At 32.5% G+C, this 24,028-nt stretch overlaps 1 protein-coding gene across 4 annotated transcripts in view; it reads right to left on the bottom strand.

Annotated features, from left to right (window-relative positions):
• LOC114335088 (neurofibromin) overlaps nucleotides 1-24,028 on the bottom strand; it is a 130,749-nt gene that overhangs the window by 15,941 nt on the left and 90,780 nt on the right. For all 4 annotated transcript variants that reach the window (XM_050663375.1, XM_050663376.1, XM_050663377.1 and 1 more), the window contains exons 17-18: nucleotides 8,173-9,075; nucleotides 6,571-6,829 (exon numbers count right to left, since the gene is read on the bottom strand). In XM_050663375.1, the coding sequence (XP_050519332.1) occupies nucleotides 6,571-6,829; nucleotides 8,173-9,075 (1,162 nt within the window). The remainder of the gene's footprint in view (nucleotides 1-6,570; nucleotides 6,830-8,172; nucleotides 9,076-24,028) is intronic.

The following is a 24,028-nucleotide window of genomic DNA, read 5'->3' as shown; positions in this document are numbered from 1 at the left end:
AAATTTTATAACAAAAGTTGCTCAGGAAAAGCCTGGAAATTATTTTCATAATTGTGGGTCCACCGCTAGAGGGCGTAATTGAATATCAAAAATAAAAAAATCTAAATTTTACAAAATTTTCCTAATGAAGGGGCACTGGAAATCCGATTATTGTATTCTTCATCAAATTCTGCGCATATTTGATTTAACAAGTTTAACTCTACCTTTGCAAATAAGAGGCGGGGGTGAGTGGGAACCTTGTTATGAAAAAATGGCTGTAAGTCCGGTTCTGCTAAATCAAATTTTGAAAACTGGGTCTTGTTGAAGACAGATCTTTTTCTTCAATGTAAGCGTGATAATTTTGAACCATCCTAATAAGTAATAAGCCAGCTGGGAGGCGTTATTTAATTTTTTTCAGAAATCTAGTTTTCTTTGGAAAATATTAAATACAAGTATGCACTTTTAATCATACTTGTATTTAAGTCTTGATACTCTTTGAAAGTCTTTGAATTCACATGGTCACGGCCGCTACGGAAAGGATTTCTTCTGTACACCAGAGAAATCCTTTCGTTTATTTCATATAGATGTCGTACCTAGTGTACTGAAGTCTGGTATTTTATTATTACCAGGAAGGCCCCATGCATTTTATTCCTCTTCGACCACTTCACCTAGGTGTTCCTGACGAGCGGTTGACATAACCTGCGAAACACGTCGTGTAGAATACCGGTGGTGGTCGAAGTGTAATAAAATGCAATTGCCGTTCTTTCATATTATCACGGTTTCTCCGTTATTGAGGAATGCGTAGCGAATAACGTGGCTTTGTAGACAAATCTGTGATACAAAGAGGTATCTTTTGTCGTTTCATAGTCTTTTATCAAGACTTTGAATTCACATGGTCACGGCCGCTACGAAAAGGATTTCTTCTGTACACCAGAGAAATCCTTTCGTTTATTTCATATAGATGCCGTACCTAGTGTACTGAAGTCTGGTATTTTATTATTACCAGGAAGGCCCCATGCATTTTATTCCTCTTCGACCACTTCACCTAGGTGTTCCTGACGAGCGGTTGACATAACCTGCGAAACACGTCGTGTAGAATACCGGTGGTGGTCGAAGTGTAATAAAATGCAATTGCCGTTCTTTCATATATATATATATATATATATATATATATATATATATATATATATATATATATATATATATATATATACAAAATATGCATAAGATGGAATGCAACCACAGACACGTGTTTCTGACTTATTAGTCGTCATCAGTATGGTATAGCCAAACAGGAGCAACGCAACCAATTTGTGGCTGTAATGTTAGAAGACCCTCAGGATTCGAGAGCAACAACTAACACATCCACGGAGGAAGCTACAGCTACCTGAGGAAAGTAATGCCAAACGTTTAAAACGTTTTAAAATCAAACAAGGAGAGGTTAACGCGAGTTAATAGATATCGGCATGGCTCGCAACAATGAAAATACAAAATATGCATAAGATGGAATGCAACCACAGACACGTGTTTCTGACTTATTAGTCGTCATCAGTATGGTATAGCCAAACAGGAGCAACGCAACCAATTTGTGGCTGTAATGTTAGAAGACCCTCAGGATTCGAGAGCAACAACTAACACATCCACGGAGGAAGCTACAGCTACCTGAGGAAAGTAATGCCAAACGTTTAAAACGTTTTAAAATCAAACAAGGAGAGGTTAACGCGAGTTAATAGATATCGGCATGGCTCGCAACAATGAAAATACAAAATATGCATAAGATGGAATGCAACCACAGACACGTGTTTCTGACTTATTAGTCGTCATCAGTATGGTATAGCCAAACAGGAGCAACGCAACCAATTTGTGGCTGTAATGTTAGAAGACCCTCAGGATTCGAGAGCAACAACTAACACATCCACGGAGGAAGCTACAGCTACCTGAGGAAAGTAATGCCAAACGTTTAAAACGTTTTAAAATCAAACAAGGAGAGGTTAACGCGAGTTAATAGATATCGGCATGGCTCGCAACAATGAAAATACAAAATATGCATAAGATGGAATGCAACCACAGACACGTGTTTCTGACTTATTAGTCGTCATCAGTATGGTATAGCCAAACAGGAGCAACGCAACCAATTTGTGGCTGTAATGTTAGAAGACCCTCAGGATTCGAGAGCAACAACTAACACATCCACGGAGGAAGCTACAGCTACCTGAGGAAAGTAATGCCAAACGTTTAAAACGTTTTAAAATCAAACAAGGAGAGGTTAACGCGAGTTAATAGATATCGGCATGGCTCGCGTTAACCTCTCCTTGTTTGATTTTAAAACGTTTTAAACGTTTGGCATTACTTTCCTCAGGTAGCTGTAGCTTCCTCCGTGGATGTGTTAGTTGTTGCTCTCGAATCCTGAGGGTCTTCTAACATTACAGCCACAAATTGGTTGCGTTGCTCCTGTTTGGCTATACCATACTGATGACGACTAATAAGTCAGAAACACGTGTCTGTGGTTGCATTCCATCTTATGCATATTTTGTATTTTCATTGTTGCGAGCCATGCCGATATCTATTAACTCGCGTTAACCTCTCCTTGTTTGATTTTAAAACGTTTTAAACGTTTGGCATTACTTTCCTCAGGTAGCTGTAGCTTCCTCCGTGGATGTGTTAGTTGTTGCTCTCGAATCCTGAGGGTCTTCTAACATTACAGCCACAAATTGGTTGCGTTGCTCCTGTTTGGCTATACCATACTGATGACGACTAATAAGTCAGAAACACGTGTCTGTGGTTGCATTCCATCTTATGCATATTTTGTATTTTCATTGTTGCGAGCCATGCCGATATCTATTAACTCGCGTTAACCTCTCCTTGTTTGATTTTAAAACGTTTTAAACGTTTGGCATTACTTTCCTCAGGTAGCTGTAGCTTCCTCCGTGGATGTGTTAGTTGTTGCTCTCGAATCCTGAGGGTCTTCTAACATTACAGCCACAAATTGGTTGCGTTGCTCCTGTTTGGCTATACCATACTGATGACGACTAATAAGTCAGAAACACGTGTCTGTGGTTGCATTCCATCTTATGCATATTTTGTATTTTCATTGTTGCGAGCCATGCCGATATCTATTAACTCGCGTTAACCTCTCCTTGTTTGATTTTAAAACGTTTTAAACGTTTGGCATTACTTTCCTCAGGTAGCTGTAGCTTCCTCCGTGGATGTGTTAGTTGTTGCTCTCGAATCCTGAGGGTCTTCTAACATTACAGCCACAAATTGGTTGCGTTGCTCCTGTTTGGCTATACCATACTGATGACGACTAATAAGTCAGAAACACGTGTCTGTGGTTGCATTCCATCTTATGCATATTTTGTATTTTCATTGTTGCGAGCCATGCCGATATCTATTAACTCGCGTTAACCTCTCCTTGTTTGATTTTAAAACGTTTTAAACGTTTGGCATTACTTTCCTCAGGTAGCTGTAGCTTCCTCCGTGGATGTGTTAGTTGTTGCTCTCGAATCCTGAGGGTCTTCTAACATTACAGCCACAAATTGGTTGCGTTGCTCCTGTTTGGCTATACCATACTGATGACGACTAATAAGTCAGAAACACGTGTCTGTGGTTGCATTCCATCTTATGCATATTTTGTATTTTCATTGTTGCGAGCCATGCCGATATCTATTAACTCGCGTTAACCTCTCCTTGTTTGATTTTAAAACGTTTTAAACGTTTGGCATTACTTTCCTCAGGTAGCTGTAGCTTCCTCCGTGGATGTGTTAGTTGTTGCTCTCGAATCCTGAGGGTCTTCTAACATTACAGCCACAAATTGGTTGCGTTGCTCCTGTTTGGCTATACCATACTGATGACGACTAATAAGTCAGAAACACGTGTCTGTGGTTGCATTCCATCTTATGCATATTTTGTATTTTCATTGTTTCGAGCCATGCCGATATCTATTAACTCGCGTTAACCTCTCCTTGTTATATATATATATATATATATATACACTGTTTTGATTCTACTTATTGATATCTACTTTGATTGGGCTAGCTCAAATTAATAAATTTTTCTCAGGGTTTTACATCATCCAATCGCAGAAATGCAAAACCAATACTCAGAAAAAACTCATGGAAAAATAAAAATAAAATAAAAATAAAATATAACCGTATATTAAAGAAAAATTAATTATACCAAAGAATTAAAACACAAATTTTTAATAATAGAATACAAAAAAACAGACAATCTATGAAATGCTTGTGCAAAATAATGAAAACAATTCTGAAAAATACCGCAAATTATTTTGAAATCGAAATTACCCAGTATGAATACAAATTGAATTATAACTAGTAAACAAAAGTCAATTTAAAAATCACGAAAAGGTTTATGTGAAAGTTTATGTCCTATTTCACTGGAGTCTTTACGTATAGGTCGATGCAACCAAAGAAAACCAAAAGCGTGGCAAACAGAGACTATTTACGGAGATAATAATGTATATGTTTGGATACCTTGGTACAGCTATTTTCACTTGACATTGAATTTACTTTTGACTTTTACAAATATCATTTTACTTTGTACTTTTTATATACGGGTGCCTATAAGGCTTTTTTATTAACGAAGACCGACACTCTTGTTACTTATTCTTCAAGAGTACCTTCTATTTCAGCTCTCTAAAACACACTCCTCTCGTTCTTTTTCTTGTCAAAAATAATCTTCGTTTTTTGACATCCTTCAATCTATATCGTCCCTTCAGTTTCATTGGTCCAAACAAATATCCTTACTACGTCATATATCAACGCCTCCAAACGCTTTTGCCGCTAATTGTTCGTAGAAACACTGAATGTAACCGCACTGTTAACATGATAAACGCATTTGTCCAAAATTCATAGAATATTTTAACATTATGAAAAAGAAAAACTTATACCTTACAATACAATACTGGGTAATTGAAATCGTTATCTAATTTACAGGGTGAATGAAAAATTTAAATATTAAAAAAATTATTTTAACGTACTACAAATTGTCATACAATTAGATAATTAGATTTTCTTCTTTTTCGTCTCTGCTTTTCTTTATCTATGACAATATATATATATATTTTAAAGTAGAAGACTTTAAAATTATATTGCCAATATTTATGAATTGCGTTCCTGGGACAACTTTACTCAAAGATAGTTCATTCGATTACATGAAATCAACCCCAACTCAAGAATATCCGTCACAAAAAAATCATAGCATGTGATATGTCTTTAAAAAGACGACTACATGCAATGGTGACAGCAAAATTCTCGCGTTAGAGATACCATAGTAAATCACGAGGGAAAACCAGGAAAAAACCTCGTGATACTATCCCGACATCGTAAGTATTAGGTCTTACTTTAGTTTACTCTCTAATCTAATAACAAATTTTTAGTAAAATTGTGGCTTATTTCCCATTAAAAATAGTCAATTGCAAAAATGCCACAAGAAAATAGCTTCAGAACAACATTTTTTATTAAAATTAGCTGAGTACTTTCAGCACATCACGTGCCATCATCAGAGCTTCGTCCTATAGGTATAAATCCTTAGTAAAAAAGTAATTGCCAAACAACATATTAAAAATGGATAGATACTGGGCTAAGCCTCAGATCTAGGGTGTAAAAACCCTTTACAATTATTAAAATCACATCTAAATTCTTTTTAAAGACAATATGTATTTAGATGTGATTTTAATAATTGTAAAGGATTTTTACACCCTAGATCTGAGGCTTAGCCCAGTATCTATCCATTTTTAATATGTTGTTTGGCAATTACTCTTCTATGAAGGATTTATACCTATAGGACGAAGCTCTGATGATGGCACGTGATGTGCTGAAAGTACTCAGCTAATTTTAATAAAAAATTTTTACACACTATAAAATATTTTTATTATTCCTATACAGATTGACCTATTCAGATTATTATTTACTGAGTTAGTATTTGAGGTGATGCTACTTTTGTAGTTTTTATAAACAATGGATTCAAAGCAATTTCGTGTGTTGATTTATACAGTTAGTTGATGGGAAAATACTGTCCAAACTGAGCAATATGGCTCAAAAAGTGTTACTGAAAGTCTGCTCTATCGATTACAAACGTTAAACAATGGTTTGCTGAATGGTATAAAGGTTTATTGGACCATTTGAAGACCAAAATCGCAAAGAAAATGCCCCATTTGTTAAAGAAAAAAATATTGTTTTACCAAGATAATACACCGTGTCACAAGTCCATGAAAACGATGGCAAAAATGCGTTATTTGGGCTTTGAATGACTTCCGCACCCACCCTATACTCCAGATTTGGCTCCCAGCGATTTTACCACCTTTTTTCCTAAAAAAATGCCCCGTAGCAAGAGATATCACTCCGATGAGGAAGTAACCGCCGAAACTGAAGCCTATTTTGAAGGCACAGATAACTCGTTTTACAAGGGCGGCATCGAAAAATTAGAAACGCGTTGGAATAATTGTATCGCTGCTAAAGGAGATTATTTTAATGAAAAAATAATAATTTTTGCAAAAAAATGTTGTTTTATTAGTTATGCCTGGGACTTAATGACCGACTTGATATAAATAAATAAGCATATAATATAATTTACCTGTAAGATATGCAACGCTGTCAGGAGTGACTTCAAATTTATCTCTTTTCTGTGGCTTAGCCACTATCGTTAACAACATAGTTAATATTCGAACAGTCCTTGAAACCGTTGTAGGCGTGGGATGCCGATATCCCTTGAGCAAATGACCAACCAGAGCAAAATGAAAATTCGCCTTAAAACTTAAACCGACAGCATTATCCAGCTGCTTGAAATGCCACTCTAATGGTTCTCTCGTTGACATCATGACATTTTCCAGTGTCTAAAATAAAGAGTTTGCTATTAATACATTACAATTTAGTACATTAAGTTGAAAATTTTATAGATTTAGTTCTTCTCAGAGCCTTATCGGTTGTTTTTTAGAAATATTTACTGACAAACAATTTTTTTTTCGACAACAAAACACCATAGTACACTACCATGATAAAAGTCAAAAGCTTATAGGATGACTTCACAAGATACCTATTCCGAAAGAGAATAATAGAAAGAAGCAGAAACATAAATATCACAAAAAGTGATGGAAATGGAAACCAAGAAAGCTGGCCAATACTTAAGTCTAATATCTTAGCCTCAGCCAAGTAAGTTCTTGGTGAAAGAAACATTAATAAAAATAAATCGATCCCTATGCGAAGAACTCCATGGTTTTGTACAGAAGTGAAGGAAAAATGTGAAGAAAAGACAAAAGATTTAAGATCGTGTACAGATGCAATATTCGTCATAAAGCAAATTACTGAGAAATCACTGAAGTATAATAGACCAGCATTTCTATGTCTGATTGAATTGAACAAACCATTTGATAGAGTAAGACTCAAATATGTAATCCATTTTCTGTATAATAGAGAAGTTCCCGTAGATATCATAAAAACTACATAATAAAAATATCTACCAAAACAACAAAATGGAAGTCAGAATAGATGGACAATGGACAAGTTACAGAACCTATTGACATAGGCAGCGGAATTAGGCAGGGGGAATTATTCAGCTCTATTCTCTTCAATTTAATCATGGATGAAATCACCAAAAGCATCAACAAAGGAAGAGGATACATAATGGGAAACAAAGAAGTAAAAATACTCTGTTACGCAGACGACACAATATTAGATGATTCAACATGAAGATAGTCTGCAAAGATTAGTCCATAGATTTAAGATAAGAGCAGACGAATTCAATATGATAATCTCATCTCAGAAAACTAAAATAATAGTAATTTAGAAAAAATAATGTATGTATTTGTATTTATTAGAAAGAAATAGGGCATTGAAAAATACTGTGAGAAGAACTATATAAGAAGAAAATGAAGATTTTTCAAAAAAATTATCCCTTAACACGTTCACTGTCAAAGTGTCAACGCATATTGTACGGCACTTACCAGCCACACATTAGGTTTGTTCCAACACGACGAAGAACCGTCATGTAACGATGACGTTACTAGATAATTAACGTTTCATGGGTTCCATGGGAACGAAATAATACGTTCCATGGTACTGCGCAGGACGGTGATCGTTACACGGACAGTTTCTAGTTGTGTTGGAACAAATCTATAAAAAGCATGTTAAAACGCTAGGATCAGTTAAAATATTATAAAATAATATAATTGTATATTACCTTGTCTTCAAAGATTCCTTGTGAGTCCAGCGTATGCAAATTTTGTTCTAAGAGGGCCAATCCTGAGGCGTATAAAGAAGATTCATCTAATTGAAGCACTGAAATAGCTACCCAGAAGAGAGCCTTATGTATTGGAGATTCGGGTCTTAATAAAGGTTGCAGTCTTGTCAAACACATAACTAAGGCTTCGATCAGTATGATATCGTTGAAACTTTCAAGCGCCGTGACTAAGATTTTGAGTAACTGTTTCATATCTTTATCGGTGATGCTTTTGCTTATGCATCCAAATACGATCAACGCCCTGGGTTGTAAAGCGGGGTTGAAGCAAAACGCAAATGATTTAGCTAACGATGTCCAGCTAGTCAACCAGTCGCAATCAGGAATGTCTCTCATGCAGGCTTCCATAATTTCTAATAAAGCGTCTGTGATTACTTCTAATGAGGTAAGAGATAGCCTTTCCCTATCCTGATTGCCGGTACCAGAAAAACTTCTTTCATTGCCAAGCCATTTTTCGTTAGGATGTCTATAACTGGATCTGAATGCCGTCACAGCTGCCGACTTTACTTTACTGATACCAAAGAGTAAGTAAAACTTTGGTAAGGAAAATTCATCTAACGACAGTCTGAGTAATCTCTGAGTTTCCTCAGAAAACGAAGGCTTTGTACAAGTACAAAGAGAGTGGATAATATTTATAACGAGACCATGAGTAGAAGCTCTCATACTTAATGATCCTGAACAGACCAGAAAAGTAACTGTATGAAAAAGATACGGTAAGTGTCGCACTACATCTAAGCTATTATTAAATGACAACATAAGGAGATATCTCGCTAAAATTGCTATGTCATCCCACATCATGTGTTGTTCAAGCAATGGCGTTGGAGACTGACATGTTTTATCAACTACCTGCAATAGAAATTTAAAAAACAATATGAATTATACATTAAAGCTAAAGCTATTACAGGAGTGGTTGAGTTATTATTCCACTATGTGAGAAAGGTCCAAATACAAAGGTATAGACATAAATATGAAGAAATTAAGATCATAGTACCATTTGCTAGATAGGTTTGTTCAAAAAACGTCAACTTTTCATATTTCCGACTTTTTTTTTGTTATGTTGGTACACCTCGCACCAACATAATTTATGAAAATTTAGTACTAAATCGATTCTAAGTAAAGAAAGTTTACTCTGGAATTGTTACAGTCCTAAATGACTCTAAGAGTTTAGCTCGTCTTGCCCAACCTCTGGACTGGCTATTTCTCGGTAGCATAAAGGCCAAACTCAGGATCTGCCACATCTGACAGGCCAGTGCCGGATACTTCCAGAGCACATCTGAGAAGGTTTCCTCTGTCTCATCGGTGGACGGATCAGTGCAGGTTCTCGTTCCATCCACATATCCTGGTCAGGAAATTGAACTAAGAAGGAAAAAGAGAGCTCAAATTGGTACAAGACCATGCTGGTCTGTACCATAGAGACCGCAGGACAACACTCGATGGCCTGTCTCCAAATGTCGCAATGGCCCATCCAACCCGTCATTCCCAACCGGTATCCATAAAATTTGAGCTAATAGGCTGCCATCATAGCTTCGTACTCTACAATAAGATGTACAGGACGTAAACCCAACAGAGTCTCAAGAGCCGCTATCTGGGTGTGAGCGTTACATCATGAGTTTTTGCCAACAAGTCGTACAGTCAATAATGATATTCCCTTATTGCGCAGTTTACGTGGAGTCTTGGGTATTGCACCACGATAATGCGTTAGCTCATTGCTTGTTCGTAGTCTAAAACTAGAACCTTAGCCACCATATTACTGGATTTGGCCTCTGCGACTTTTTCATGTTCCCAAAATTGAAGAAACTATGAAAGGGTAACTGTTGAACAGAAATTTAGAAGAGCTCAAGGCTATACTAAACAAGTACATCAGCCTATAATTGGCAAAAGTATTTTCACAGGTGTATTACTATACAGGGTGTTTCATTGGGAAACGGAAATACTTTAATTGTGAATAGATGTAACTGAGGCGATTCTAGGTATACTACATTTTTGCCCTACCGACTTTTATAACCGAGTTACAGGGTGTTTTATCGATTTTGCCAATTTCTTTCCTAAGCCATAACTTCAGAACCACCCTGTATATTTTTTTGATATTTGGTACACATGTGTCTCATCCAAAACCCAAACGACCGACATACTAATCATAAGAAAAATCTAGGTCCGGATTAACAAAAAATTATAAAGTATTGTGACCCTAAAACAACACCCTGTATATTGAAATTCTGAAAATCTGTTTCCATATTTGAAAAGAGCACAAAAACTAAGTCTAATCGTTCACTTCAATTTTTCGGCCAGACAATTTTATGACTTTAATTTTGAAATTATATTGAAATTTTTAAGAACATTAAAAAGCAGGTATTATTAACTTTTAATTATAAATTATTGAAGCTATTGAATAAATGCTCATTTTAAAATTAATCAATACTTATTTACCACATTGGAACGACCCAATTATTAATCACAAAAAAAATCCAGGTCCGAATTAACAAAAAAACATAAAGTAATTGTGATCTTGAAACACCCTGTATATTGAAATTTTCAAAATTTGTTTGTACATTTGAAAAGACTACAAAAATCTGCGTTTATCGGTTTGCTTTAATTTTTTGTGAAGGAAATTTAATGACATTCATTTTGAAATTAAATATATTGATACTTTTAAGAACACTGAAATTAAAAAGCAGATTTTTAAAGCACTTTTAACAATAAATTATTAAAGTTATTAAATAAATACCCAATTTAAAAATAATCAATACTTATTTACGACATTCGAACGACCCACTTACAAATCACAACAAAAATCCAGGTCCGGATTAACAAAACAATATAAAGTAATTGTAACCTTGAAACAACACCCTGTATATTGAAATCTTCAAAATCCGTTTGCACATAGGTATGAAAAGAGCACAAAAAACTAAGTTTAATCGTTCGCTTCAATTTTTTGGCCAGACAATTTAATGAATTTAATTTTTAAATTATGTCGAAATTTTTAAGAACTCTGGGAACTCATAATAAAAATTTCGATATAATTTCAAAAGTAATGCCATTAAATTGTCTGCACAAAAAACTAAAGCGGGACATTAAACTGTTTTTCGTGCTCTCTTCAGGTGTGCACACGTATTTTAAAAATTTCAATATACAGGGTGTTTCTTCAAGGTCACAATTACTTTGTATTTTGTTGTTAATACGGACCTGGATTTTTCTTGTGATTAGTAGGTGAGTCCTTCTAAAGCAGTAAATAATAACTGATTATTTTTAAAATTAGTATTTATTCATTAACTTAAATGATTTATTATTAAAAGTGCTTTAAAAACCTGCTTATTAATTTCAGGGTTCTTAAAAATGTGAATATATTTAATTTCAAAATTAAAGTTAATGAATTTTTGCACAAAAAATCAAAGTGAACCGATAAACTTGGATTTTTGTGGTCTTTTCAAATGTGCAAACAAATTTTGAAAATGTCAATATACAGGGTGTTGATTCAAGGTCACAATTACTTTATGTTTTTTTTTGTTAATCCGGACCTGGATTTTTCTTGTGATTAATAATTGGGTCTTTCCAATGTGGTAAATAAGTATTGATTCATTTTAAAATGAGTATTTATTCAATAACTTTAATAATTTATAATTAAAAGTTAATAATACCTACTTTTTAATGTTGAGTTCTTAAAAAATTCAATATAATTTCAAAATTAAAGTCAAAAAATTGCCTGGCCGAAAAATCGAAGCAAACCATTAGACTTGGTTTTTTGTGATCTTTTCAAATATGCAAACAGATTTTCAAAATTTCAATATACAGGGTGTTGTTTTAAGGTCACAACTACTTTATAATTTTTTGTTAATCCGGACCTGGATTTTTCTTGTGATTAGTATGTCGGTCTTTTGGGTTTTGAATGAGACATGTGTGTACCAAATATTAAAAAAAATATACACGCGGTGGTTCTAAAGTTATGGCTCAGGAAAGAAATGAGCAAAATCGATAAAACACCCTGTAACTCGGATATAAAAATCGTAGTTCAGAGAAATAAGGAAAAAAATAGCCTGTTGGTGACACAACCCCCTCCAGGCCGAAACCAAATTTTTTGAGTAGTGTGGACATCTATAATAATCACCTATATGCTTCCTGCAGCCGATTTTGATGATATACATAGTTATAAACAATTGAAGATAAAAAAACGCTAAATTTTCGCTTTTTTCGTTTATTGCCAAATGGCTAAGCATTTTAAACAAATTTGGAAGTAAGAAACTCATAAACCATATAAAAAACTTCAATATGGCTCCAGCTGAATATGTCTATCCTTATTGGTTGCTTAGAAAATTACAAAATAATTAATAAATTTTGAGTTTTTATAAATATTCATAACTTATGTAAAAATGAACTTAGAATCTTCTTATTACACGGAATGCTGGGACTTCTGGTGCTTAAATTATACACTAAATTTCATAACAATTGGTCAAATAGTTTAAAAGTTATTTAATTTGTTTATCCCAAATTAATTTTTTTTGTAACACTATAAGTCAGAAAATGATGAATTTATAGTAATACTTTGGATAGTTTATGAAAGAAGAAGATTTATACTAATAACTTAATTAAAAAAGAATGACAAAAATAATTCTAAGTATCGCAAAATTATTTTGCAAGAACATGTCGATTTTTTGCTTATAAACAATTAGAATAACTTTTTAACCATTACCCGTAGAAACATTATTTTTTCACATTTAGAAAGACTGAACTTTTATACAAATTAAAAAAAGAAAAAATTGTCCTAGGACAATTAGGGACGAAGTTGCCGCCCCCCATTTTTTAATTCACAGCAGCTTTCTTTATAACAATTAGGAAATCAAATCAGTCACATTGGAAAGAACATACTTCAGAGTTTTAATGTACCAAATATAAAAAATATATACTTTCAAACAAATCGTCCACAAAGCTTCAAAATGTGACCCTTAAAATCGGCCGGCCTCGAAACTTGGGAGATCGATGAGAAGGGGGAAGGAAATGTTAGATGTATCTCTTGTTCTCGCCTATGAATTTCGACGTTTCTTTTTTTAATTTGTATGTACTTTTTGCGTAAAGTACGAGTATGCATTATTTAAATAAATTAATTGTTATATACACCATCAAATTTGTTTAAACATTTTTTTTTCAATTTTTTTTTAATAATATTTGAAGTAATTTTAATCACAAAACATACATATTTATGAATAATATAATAATACATAGTTTTTTATTAAACTCAGTAATAATTTAAAGTATGAAAAAACAAATTATCCCATTCGATGGTTTCTAAACATAGTATTGGTCTATGGAAATCAGAAAATCTCAAATAAACTAGGTTTTATTTTTTTAGTAAACATGCTATTAGATGAATGAAAAACTGAAGTTACAGAACCACCAAAAAAGAGATAAACGTAATTGATTGGGGTTAAAAATTAAGCTAAGAACCGTTAGTGCCGATCCGATCAACAGATCTTCTTTATATCAAATAGTTTATTAAAATAAAGTATCTGCTCTTGCAAAACTGGTTGCACCGAGTACTTGTTAGTACAGAGATATAAATAGTTTATGGACTTCGATTATCAAAACCTCAATCTTTCTCTATTATCTATTTTGGAGTTTATTTTTTTAATCTGTATGTACTCTTTGCGTACGTTACGGATATGTTTTTTGTTAATAAAGTGGTTATTTAATTAACTATGTAAATTGTGTAAACAATTTTTTTAAATTCTTTTACGATATTTTTAGGATGACTTTGTTGGCAATTATAGGAGTGGATCATATGCACTTGACTTTACAAAAACTTATAATAAATGTGTAACTGATAATTGTTACGTTTTTCATAAAAATACAAGTATTCCTAGATAAACCTTCTTTAATTTTATTTTAATAGTCTTGCTATTATACCAAAATGTATGAAATATCTTAATTTTTGTTTTTTTGCAATCTTAAAATTATAACTTTCAATGTTGTAAGATACAATTATTACAATATTGTAGAAAATTTCTGAAAATAATTTTGTTCTTTTTATCCTCTCTCTAATTTTGTTACATTTCATTTTTCGTTTATCTAGTAGCATGTTTATCAAGAAATAAATCCTAGTTTATTTGAGATTTTTTATTTTCAATTTAATATTATAAGCCAATTTTAGATTTAGGAATAATTGAATAGGATTAGTAATATAATAATTACAGGGTGTAACAAAAATACAGGTCATAAATTTAATCGCATATTCTGGGACCAAAAATAGTTCGATTGAACCTAACTTACCTTAGTATAAATATGCACATAAAAAAAGTTACAGCCCTTTGAATTTACAAAATGAAAATCGATTTTGTCCAATATATAGAAGAGATTTTTTATTGAAAATAGACATGTGGTATTTTTATGGCAGGAGCATCTTACAAAAAAATTATAGTAAAATCTTGACAACCCATAAAAATTTTATGGGGGTTTTGTTCCTTTAAACCCCCCCTCCAAACTTTTGTGTTCGTTCCAATTAAATTATTAATGTGGTACTATTAGTTAAACACAATGTTTTTAAAACTTTTTTGCCTCTTAGTACTTTTTCGAAAAGTCAGTTTTTATTGAGATATTTTAAACATTCGTCAAATCCACCACATATTTGTATAATATGGTTAAGTACGATTATGAAGACTTGGTAATCGTATGAAAATTTATTATTTATAATTTACATTTTTAGGCATATTTTGAACCATATTAAAAAAGAAGCCACATCTTGATAAAAGGTGCCTTATCGAAAAAATACTAAGAGACAAAAAAGTTTTAGAAACATTGTGTTTAACTAATGGTACCGCAGTAATAGTTCAATTGCAACGTACACAAACATTTGGGGGTGTAAAGGAACAAACCCCCATAAAATTTTTATGTAAACATATTAAAAAAGAAGCCGCAACTCGATAAAAACTGCCTTATCGAAAAAATACTAAGAGGCAAAAAAGTTTTAAAAACAGTGAGTTTAACTATTGGTACCACAATAATAATTTAATTGGGTTGTACACAAAAGTTTGGGGGGTTTAAGGAAACAAAACCCCCATAAAATTTTTATGGGATGCAAAAATTTCACTATAATTTTTCTTTAAGATATTCCTGTCATAAGAATGATACATGTCCATTTTCAATAAAAAATCTCTAATAGTTTTCGATATATTGGAAAAAATCGATTTTCATTTTGTAACTTCAAAGGGCTATAACTTTTTTATGTGCACATTTGTATTAAGGTAAGTTAGGACCAATCGATCTATTTTTGGTCCCAGAATATGTGATTTAATTTATGACCTGTATTTTTGTTACGCCCTGTATAACTAATATGTACGTTTTACAATAAAAGTTACATAAAATATTATTAAAAAAATTAAAAAAAAATGTTTAAACAAATTTGATGGTGTATATAACAATTAGTTTATTTAAATAACGCATATTCGTAATGTACGTAAAAAGTACATACAAATTAAAAAAGAAACAACGAAATAAATAATCCAGAACCAGAGATACAGTTAACAGCTCCTTCCCCCCTCTCATCGCTATCCCAAGTTTCAACGCCGGCCGATTTTAAGGGCCATATTTTTAAGCATCGTGGACGATTTCCTTGAAAGGAAATCTTTTGTATACTTGGTACTTTAAAACTTTGAAGTATGTTCTTTCAAATGCGGCTAATTTTATTTCTTAATTGTTATAAACAAAGCTGCCGTGAATTAAAAAAAGAAGGGGGCTAACTTTGTCCCTAATTGTCATAGGACAATTGTTTTTCTTTCTAAATGTGTATAAAAATTTAATCTTTCTAAATATGGAAAAATGATTTTTCTACGGGTAACGGTTAAAAAGTTATTCTAATTGTTTATAAGCAAAAAATCGACATGTTTTTGCAAAATAATTTTACACTATTTATAATTATTTTTTGTCATTTTTTTAAAATCAAGTTAATAGCATAAATCTTCTTCTTTCATAAACTGTCCGAAGTATTACTGTAACCTCATCGTTTTCTGACTTATAGTGTTGCAAAAAAAAATAAATTTGGGATAAACAAATTAAATAACTTTTAAACTATTTGACCAGTTGCTTTGAAATTTAGAATATAATTTAAGCACCAGAAGTCTTAGCATTTCGTGTAATAAGAAAGTTTTAACTTAATTTTTACATAAGTTATGAACATTTATAAAATCTTAAAATTTATGACTTATTTTGCAATTTTATAAACAACAAATAAGGATAGACATATGCAGTGAACGCCATATTGAAGTTTTTTATATGATTTATCAGTTTCTTACTCTCTAATTTGTTTAAAATGCTTCACTTTTTAGTAATAGACGAAAAAAGCGAAAATTTAGCGTTTTTTGATCTTCATTTGTTTATAGCTATGTATATCATCAAAATCGGCTGCAGGAAACATATAGGTTATTAATATAGATGTCCATACTACTCAAAAAATTTGGTCTCGGCCTGGAGGGGGATGTATCACGAGAAAAGCTTATTTCTCTGGACTATCGGTATAATTAATAAATACTTCTATGACAAATTATATATTCTCACACCAATCCTGTTAAAAATGCATCACGATTAATGAAATATGAGTCATGGTACTGATTAAATGATATTTATGCAAAATTATTGAAATAAAGCTAAAAATTTATGTAACTGTCAAAATACAATGACTTTTCGTGACATATTTAAGAAATTTTTAACTAGTTTGACAGTTTCACAAACTCTTAAAGGTGGTACCACTCATGGGTATTACTTGATCACGGATCTACTGGTTAACGAAATTAATAATAGATTTTAAAAGGTTACAGGCAATGAAGTGATATTATTTCTTCCTGGCATGTCATCTGCGATTGTTGCAGACATCAAACAATGTGGCAGTGGTATAAGTTGGCAGCTGATAGACAACTACTTAAAATTAATAAGGTATATATTGAATTTAAAGAATTTTGAATTAAAATTGTGGTTTATTCACATTAAATAGAGTTGCTAGCAGAAACGCATCACTTTTATGATATGAAAGGGATTTAAGGAAGATATATTTGATTGGAAATAACCAAAACATGAGCGCAATATGGTGAAAAATGCCGAATGCAACATCCAAACTAGACTCAATGTAGTATAGTATAAGTACTTAGAAAAAAATAATGAAGCTTTATAGAAAAGTGACAGTAGGAAAGAAAGAGATGAAAATAATAGATCAGTGTTCATAAAATACGCAAGCGAGGTACCACCTATTAAACATACCTACTATAAAAACCAAAATATTAACAATTTTTTAATACTCACCATAAAAAATTTATTAGTTCGTCTCCAGACTCTTTTTTATTCAGTTATTCATATCGAGTCGGACAACTTTTCTATTTCGGAAAATGTTTCGAGAGGGGGGCGTTTCGTAAATATAGAGGTTTCTAAAATTTGGTGCGTCCGACAACTGGACTACCCTTAAAAAGGACCGCGCAGAAACCTTATGGGAAATGGCTCTCTGTCAAATGTTCTGAAACTCTGGGTTCTGGTAGTCCTTGATGTGTAGAACAAAAGACTCAATGGGCGCGTAGCTCCAAAAAATCATGGTTTCAAGATATTTGCCTTTTGTAATAAATATGTGTGTATAATGTTTTTAGGTCCAAATTAATTAAAACTTCTGTAGTTCAACTATTATTATATTTACACCGAACAAGCGGTGATTCAACCATAATTGTTTACAATAACAACACATTACCTATACCACTACATTTGTACATCTCAAATACCTAATAATAACTCTCCCCCTAAATTCACCTACGCTGCATTTTTATACCCGACATAATATGAATACAACACGTTCCTAATTCACGGTCAGGTGTCATTGTCTTCGTATCGGGCTAATACCCTATATTATATTTTGATAAAGTTATTTAAAATTTGAAACATATTTTATATACATTGTCCCAACTATACTACATGGCCGCCGTTTTTTAAAGAAAATCCTAAGAAGAGAAGAGGAATATCTGACGATATATTCCTCTTTCCCTTTTACAAAATGTTTATGGTTACCTAATACTATTTTCAAAAATTAAACTTCCTAACTATGGACCTAACTATATAAAACCTAGATAAGGGATTCTGTAAGTTAACTGTAATCCTAATATACCTATACAAAATATAATCTCAAGATATTTACATTTTTCCCTATTTAACTAAACTGTCTGTTCTTAACCTATCACTATTTCACGTACTTTCACGTCGTGTCTTTTCGTCCTTTTTTTTTCGTTCACTAATTCACTTCATCAAAACAGTGTCCACAGTGAATAAAATTGATCCTAACTTTTAAATAGTCTTTTAGTGCAAATAAGCCGTAAATAATCTAATTGTAATTCTAAAATCTCGAATCTAATACTTCCTAAGCGAAGCTAAATATTACCTAAACCTCTATTAAATGGTATATATAAAAAAATTAACGTTACTTTACTAGTTCATCTTATTATTTCAGTCTTATTTTGATTAATTACTATTCGTCCCTTCTTTTCTAATACTTAATAATAAAAAATGAATGTCTCTTGCTAGAATAAATATTAATAAATAATGTCATATAAAGACTTTTTTCTAATATTAACACTTACTGTAAGAGATTGTCTATTTATATTCAAATATGTACTTCCATTTTCCGCGAAAATTTAACCTGAATTCATTATCTACATTTAAAATTTACTTTATCTTAGAGAAAAAAAAAATTACAATTTAATTCTTAAATATAATTCAATGATTAGCTACTTTTCTGATTAGATAGATATTCTTAATTTTGCTTGTTTTCTGGCAATTTTTATGTATCTTCTTCCATTTTCCTACATATTTTACTAACAATTCTCTTTATTTCTCTTCTTCTTCTTGTCTGGTACTACAACTATAAATTTCTTCATTTTTCTTCATATAACAACACTTCTACAGTGTACATAATTCATCTTCATATACATATTTCGTATAACAATCATTTGTCATTTAATCATCATAATAATCACTTCCCTTACATCCCTCAATACCTACGTTCGACTAATCAAAGTGGTTTCACTCGAGTGGATGGTTCAAATTCTTCTACATATTTCTCTCATAATAATCATTTCATAATATACTAGCCACGAAACCTCTGCGTTTTACCTAAATAAAAGCGGGTATACCTTCGTTGCATAGATCAAAATCTTCTACATATTTCACAACCTCAATCCCTTGCTTTGAATCCATTGTTTAATCACGAATAATCATGAATAAAATAGGTACCCTTCAAAACACAGAGTGGGTCTCTAATAAGCTTTCAAGCTTCTATAAATCACTTAGTACCTTCTTAGTTTGACAAGAGCAGTGAGTTTCTTATTGTCTCAAGTTGCCTCATAATATTCAGCTTATAATATTGTTAGTTCTTCTTCGAATCTATATAGTTCTTCTCCAAATTCCTTATCTCGACTCATCAGGTCGGTTCGTTAAAAATATGACACTTGCCTATAGCAATGTTTATCTTAAAGCTCTTATATCAACGTATGTGATCACTGATCACTAATCATTATTCATTAAAAAAATCATTTATATATCATTTATCACACGAAAAATATTAATTCAGGTTCATAACATACAAAATTTAACACAAAATCGATGAAAATGTATCTATATACTCAATAAATATTAATAATAAAAACAACTGGCTATTAAAATTCAATAATAGTATACATATTCGACAAAAATTCAATAAAAATTCAATAATAGCAAAAGTTTGATAAAATATTCAAAATCAGTTCATATCTCAAAATTCGATAGAAATTTTTGGAAAAATTCGATATTTCATAAAATAACCAAAAATAACCGTACTAAAAATCGAAATCGGATAGAGATTTTTCAGATAAATTCAATAAAATTCGATAGCAAAGATAAATATTCAATGTTCAATAATAATACATAAAAAAACGAGGGAAGCATTTTAATAAAAAATAGACATTCTTCCTTACATTTTATTTTCACTTTGTCTTTGCACTGTCCGCTCACTGGGTTGCCTGTCTTCCTGAGTCCTGGTCCATTTTCACCGTCTCCATTTCCAAGCTGCCGTGTCCATTTTCAGAAGATTTTCCTAGCCTGCAGGATCGCCATGTAATAAATATGTGTGTATAATGTTTTTAGGTCCAAATTAATTAAAATTTCTGTTGTTTAGCTATTATATTTACATCGAACAAGCGGTGATTCAACCATAATTGTTTACAAATACAACACATTACCTATACCACTACATTTGTACATCTCAAATACCTAATAATAACTCTCCCCATAAATTCACCTACGCTGCATTTTTATACCCGACATAATATGAATACAACACGTTCCTAATTCACGGTCAGGTGTCATTATCTTCGTATCGGGCTAATACCCTATATTATATTTTGATAAAAGTTATTTACAATTTAAAACATATTTTATATAGATTGTCCCAACTATACGACGCTTTGAAGTTATAGGTACAGTGAGGACGTTTGAGTTGGAATAAATTCATTTTCTCGATAATGGGCGACTCTGGAGATAAATTTTTTTTTGAAACGTTTATTCTGTTAGTTATAAAAAATTCTAACAATAAGCGTCTTTGGGGTTTGAAGTAAAAAAAATTGACGTTAGAGAGGTCAGTCCAATGACTGGACCACGACTGGACCTCTAGTATGGAACAAACATGACATTCCGATAATATGCTACATACAAACATACATTTTACATTTACAAACAATACATATATCTAAAACATAAACCCAATTACGGTGAGTTATAAAACTTAATTATAAACAAGGTCCAGTGGATTTTTACGTTTTAGTCTGTGAGTTTGTTGACTATTATCAAGCAACTTTATTGCCAGGGCATTTGGATGGTTTTCTAGGCGTTTTATGTACCGAACACTGCACTGAACTATCACTTCACTGATCGTAGGTACTTCTAGATCACAATAAATGTCTGTGTTAGATCACAATAAATGTCTTTGTTTGACACGAACCACGTCTGTTATAGAGCGTAACACTTTGGATTGTAATCTTTCCATTATGGATATGTTGGATTTTGCTGCTGTACCCCATAGCTGGATCCCATAGATCCAGACCGGTTTGAGTATTGTATTGTATACCAACAGTTTGTTCCGTATAGACAACTTCGATGTTCTGCCCAGTATCCAATAATGTTTACGAAATTTTAAATTTAACTGTTGGCGCTTTTTCCATATTATGTGTTCTCCATGTAAAAGTTTTGTCCATGTGCATACCAAGGTATTTAACGCTTTCGGCTTGTGGAATTGCTTTGTTATTTATTTCTATATTGGGCGACATTTTACGACATTTTGTAAATATGATATGTTGTGAGTTTGATTCATTGATCTTTATTCGCCATTTCTTTGTCCACTTTTCAATGTTCCTAATATGCCTTTGAAGAGATTCGGTAGCTGTTGCGGGGTTTTCATCTGTGACTAACATAGCTGTGTCGTCTGCGAATGTTGTAGTCGTTACATTTTCATTTGTTGGTATGTCGTGTGTAAATATTAGATATAATATAGGACCCAGAACACTACCTTGAGGGACTCCAGATCGTATAGGGTAGATTTTTGATGTATCTGCTTCATGCTTGACACGGTGTACCTTTCTTCTAAATATGATTTTAGTATAGTAAACATTGAATCAGGAACGTTCATTTTTATTTTGAAGAGCAACCCTTCGTGCCAGACTTTATCAAAAGCCTGACTGACGTCAAGAAAAAGTGCAGAACAGTATTTCTTTTCTTCAAAAGTTTTATTTACTATATCAACGACTCTATGAACTTGTTCTATTGTTGAATGCTTCTCTCTGAAACCAAACTGGTGATCCGGAAAAAGATTATTATCAGTTATTATTTTCATAAGTCTTGTCGCTAATAGCTTCTCAAATATTTTAGCTAGTACCGGTAAGAGACTAATAGGACGATAGGAGGTATGTTCATGGGGTGGTTTACCAGGTTTATGGATCATTATTATATCAGCAATTTTCCATTGCGTTGGTACAATTTTGAGCCTTACTGCGGCGTCGAATAGTTGTGTTATCATAACTACACCTTTATTAACTCTTTTAAGATAGTTCCTGTTAAGGTCATAGCCAGGAGCTTTTTTGGTTTTTAATCTATATTGAATAGTATTTTTTACATCTCTTTTTGTTACTTGTTTAATTTGCTCACTTGGCTGTTGGATTGTTGCTAGACTTTCATCAATAAATAGCCTCATTTTCTTCAGCACTGACAGAGGGTAGAGGTTGAAAAACTTCTTCAAGATATTTTCCAAATGCCCCTGCTTTTTCTTGATCTGTTCTCGACCATGAGCCATCTGGATTTCTTAATGCTGGTATGTGTTTACTGGGTTGTTCTAATTTCCTGGTGGCCTTCCAAAGTGAATAATCGATATATGCTGTTGGAGTTAAATTTTGAAGATAATTTTCGATGTAGGAGTTTTTGTGCTGTAGTATTGTATTTTTCAGCTGTCTTGCGGCTCTATTGTAGTTCATTTTGTCTTGATGCTGCCTTGTGTTTTGCCATATCTTTCTTAGTCTCCTTTTCTCTTTAATTTGGTTTCTTATATTAATAGGATCGTTTCTTTTATTCTGTGTATCTTTACATTCTGGAGTGGCATTCCAAGCAGCTTCTTGGAGAAGTGTAGTAAATTCGTATACTGCCAATTCAAGTTCATCTTTTGTTTTGAGAGAAATATTAAGGTTTATTTTTTGATGTATTTCTTCCCTGAACTCATTCCAGTCGGTTTTATGATTGTGCAGTTTTGCTGGACGTTCCTTCTCAACAAATCTTGAATTTAGCGTCGCTATTACGGGGGTATGGTCTGAAGCAATTTCATAATTTGGTACAATATTTAGATAGCCTTCTCCAAAACCTTTGCTTACAAAGAAGTCAAGACAGTCCGGAAGTCTACTAGGTTCAGAGGAGATAAATTACGAATCAGGTCGATTTTTATGTTTAAATTATAATTTTTTGACATATATATATATATATATATATATATATATATATTTATTTTTAGCATCTTATGACGTCCCCCCATGTTAAACCGTAGTCTCTCGTGGCTTCCAGGTCTTCGTGAACTCCGATATACGGTTGCCACGAGGACTTTCCCTAAAATGTATCGCAAATGAAAGGTACCACTTCCTACAATGCTTACACAAAATATTGGCCGGACGTCCTCAGTCACGTTATCTGTATAATAATATACACATTACTTGGAGCAATTGCCGTCAGGCGCGCCATGTTCGCTTGCTGTATATCTAAAATTACTTTAACGGTTTTGATGGCATCCAAATATATATTTATTCAGTTTGCGGTTGTAGTGGTCTCCGTATATTTGAGTTTATGTCCTCATGGCTTCCACTGCGCTGTTGTCACCTCAAATGTTGGAATTTAGACTTCGGATATTTTTATAATTGATTATTGTAGTATGTTGAAAAAAATATTGTTGTGATATATTAATGATATTTTTTTGTATAATTAACAATGTATTTTTTTTCACTGCAAAAATAAAAAATTAAAAAGTATGTTCATTAAAATTGATGAATTTATCATAACCAGTTGCCGAATCTGCTGGTCTAATTGCTCAATTGTAACATATTATAGAAGTGTTAAAATTGAATTCTTAATTTTTTATTACAAAACTTTTACCTCGACAGCGTAGGGTACAAGAGGACGGCTTAAGTAAAGTAAGTACAACATTTTTAATAATATAATTTGTTCAACTAATAGGTGCAAAGGTGTCTGGAAAATAATTAAAACATTGCTTACTTATTTCATACACTCA

Source organism: Diabrotica virgifera, chromosome 10 (assembly GCF_917563875.1).
Source record: "Diabrotica virgifera virgifera chromosome 10, PGI_DIABVI_V3a".
NCBI lineage: Eukaryota > Metazoa > Arthropoda > Insecta > Coleoptera > Chrysomelidae > Diabrotica > Diabrotica virgifera.
The sequence above is the reverse complement of the archived record's forward strand: the minus strand, read 5'-3'. Positions and strand labels throughout refer to the sequence as shown.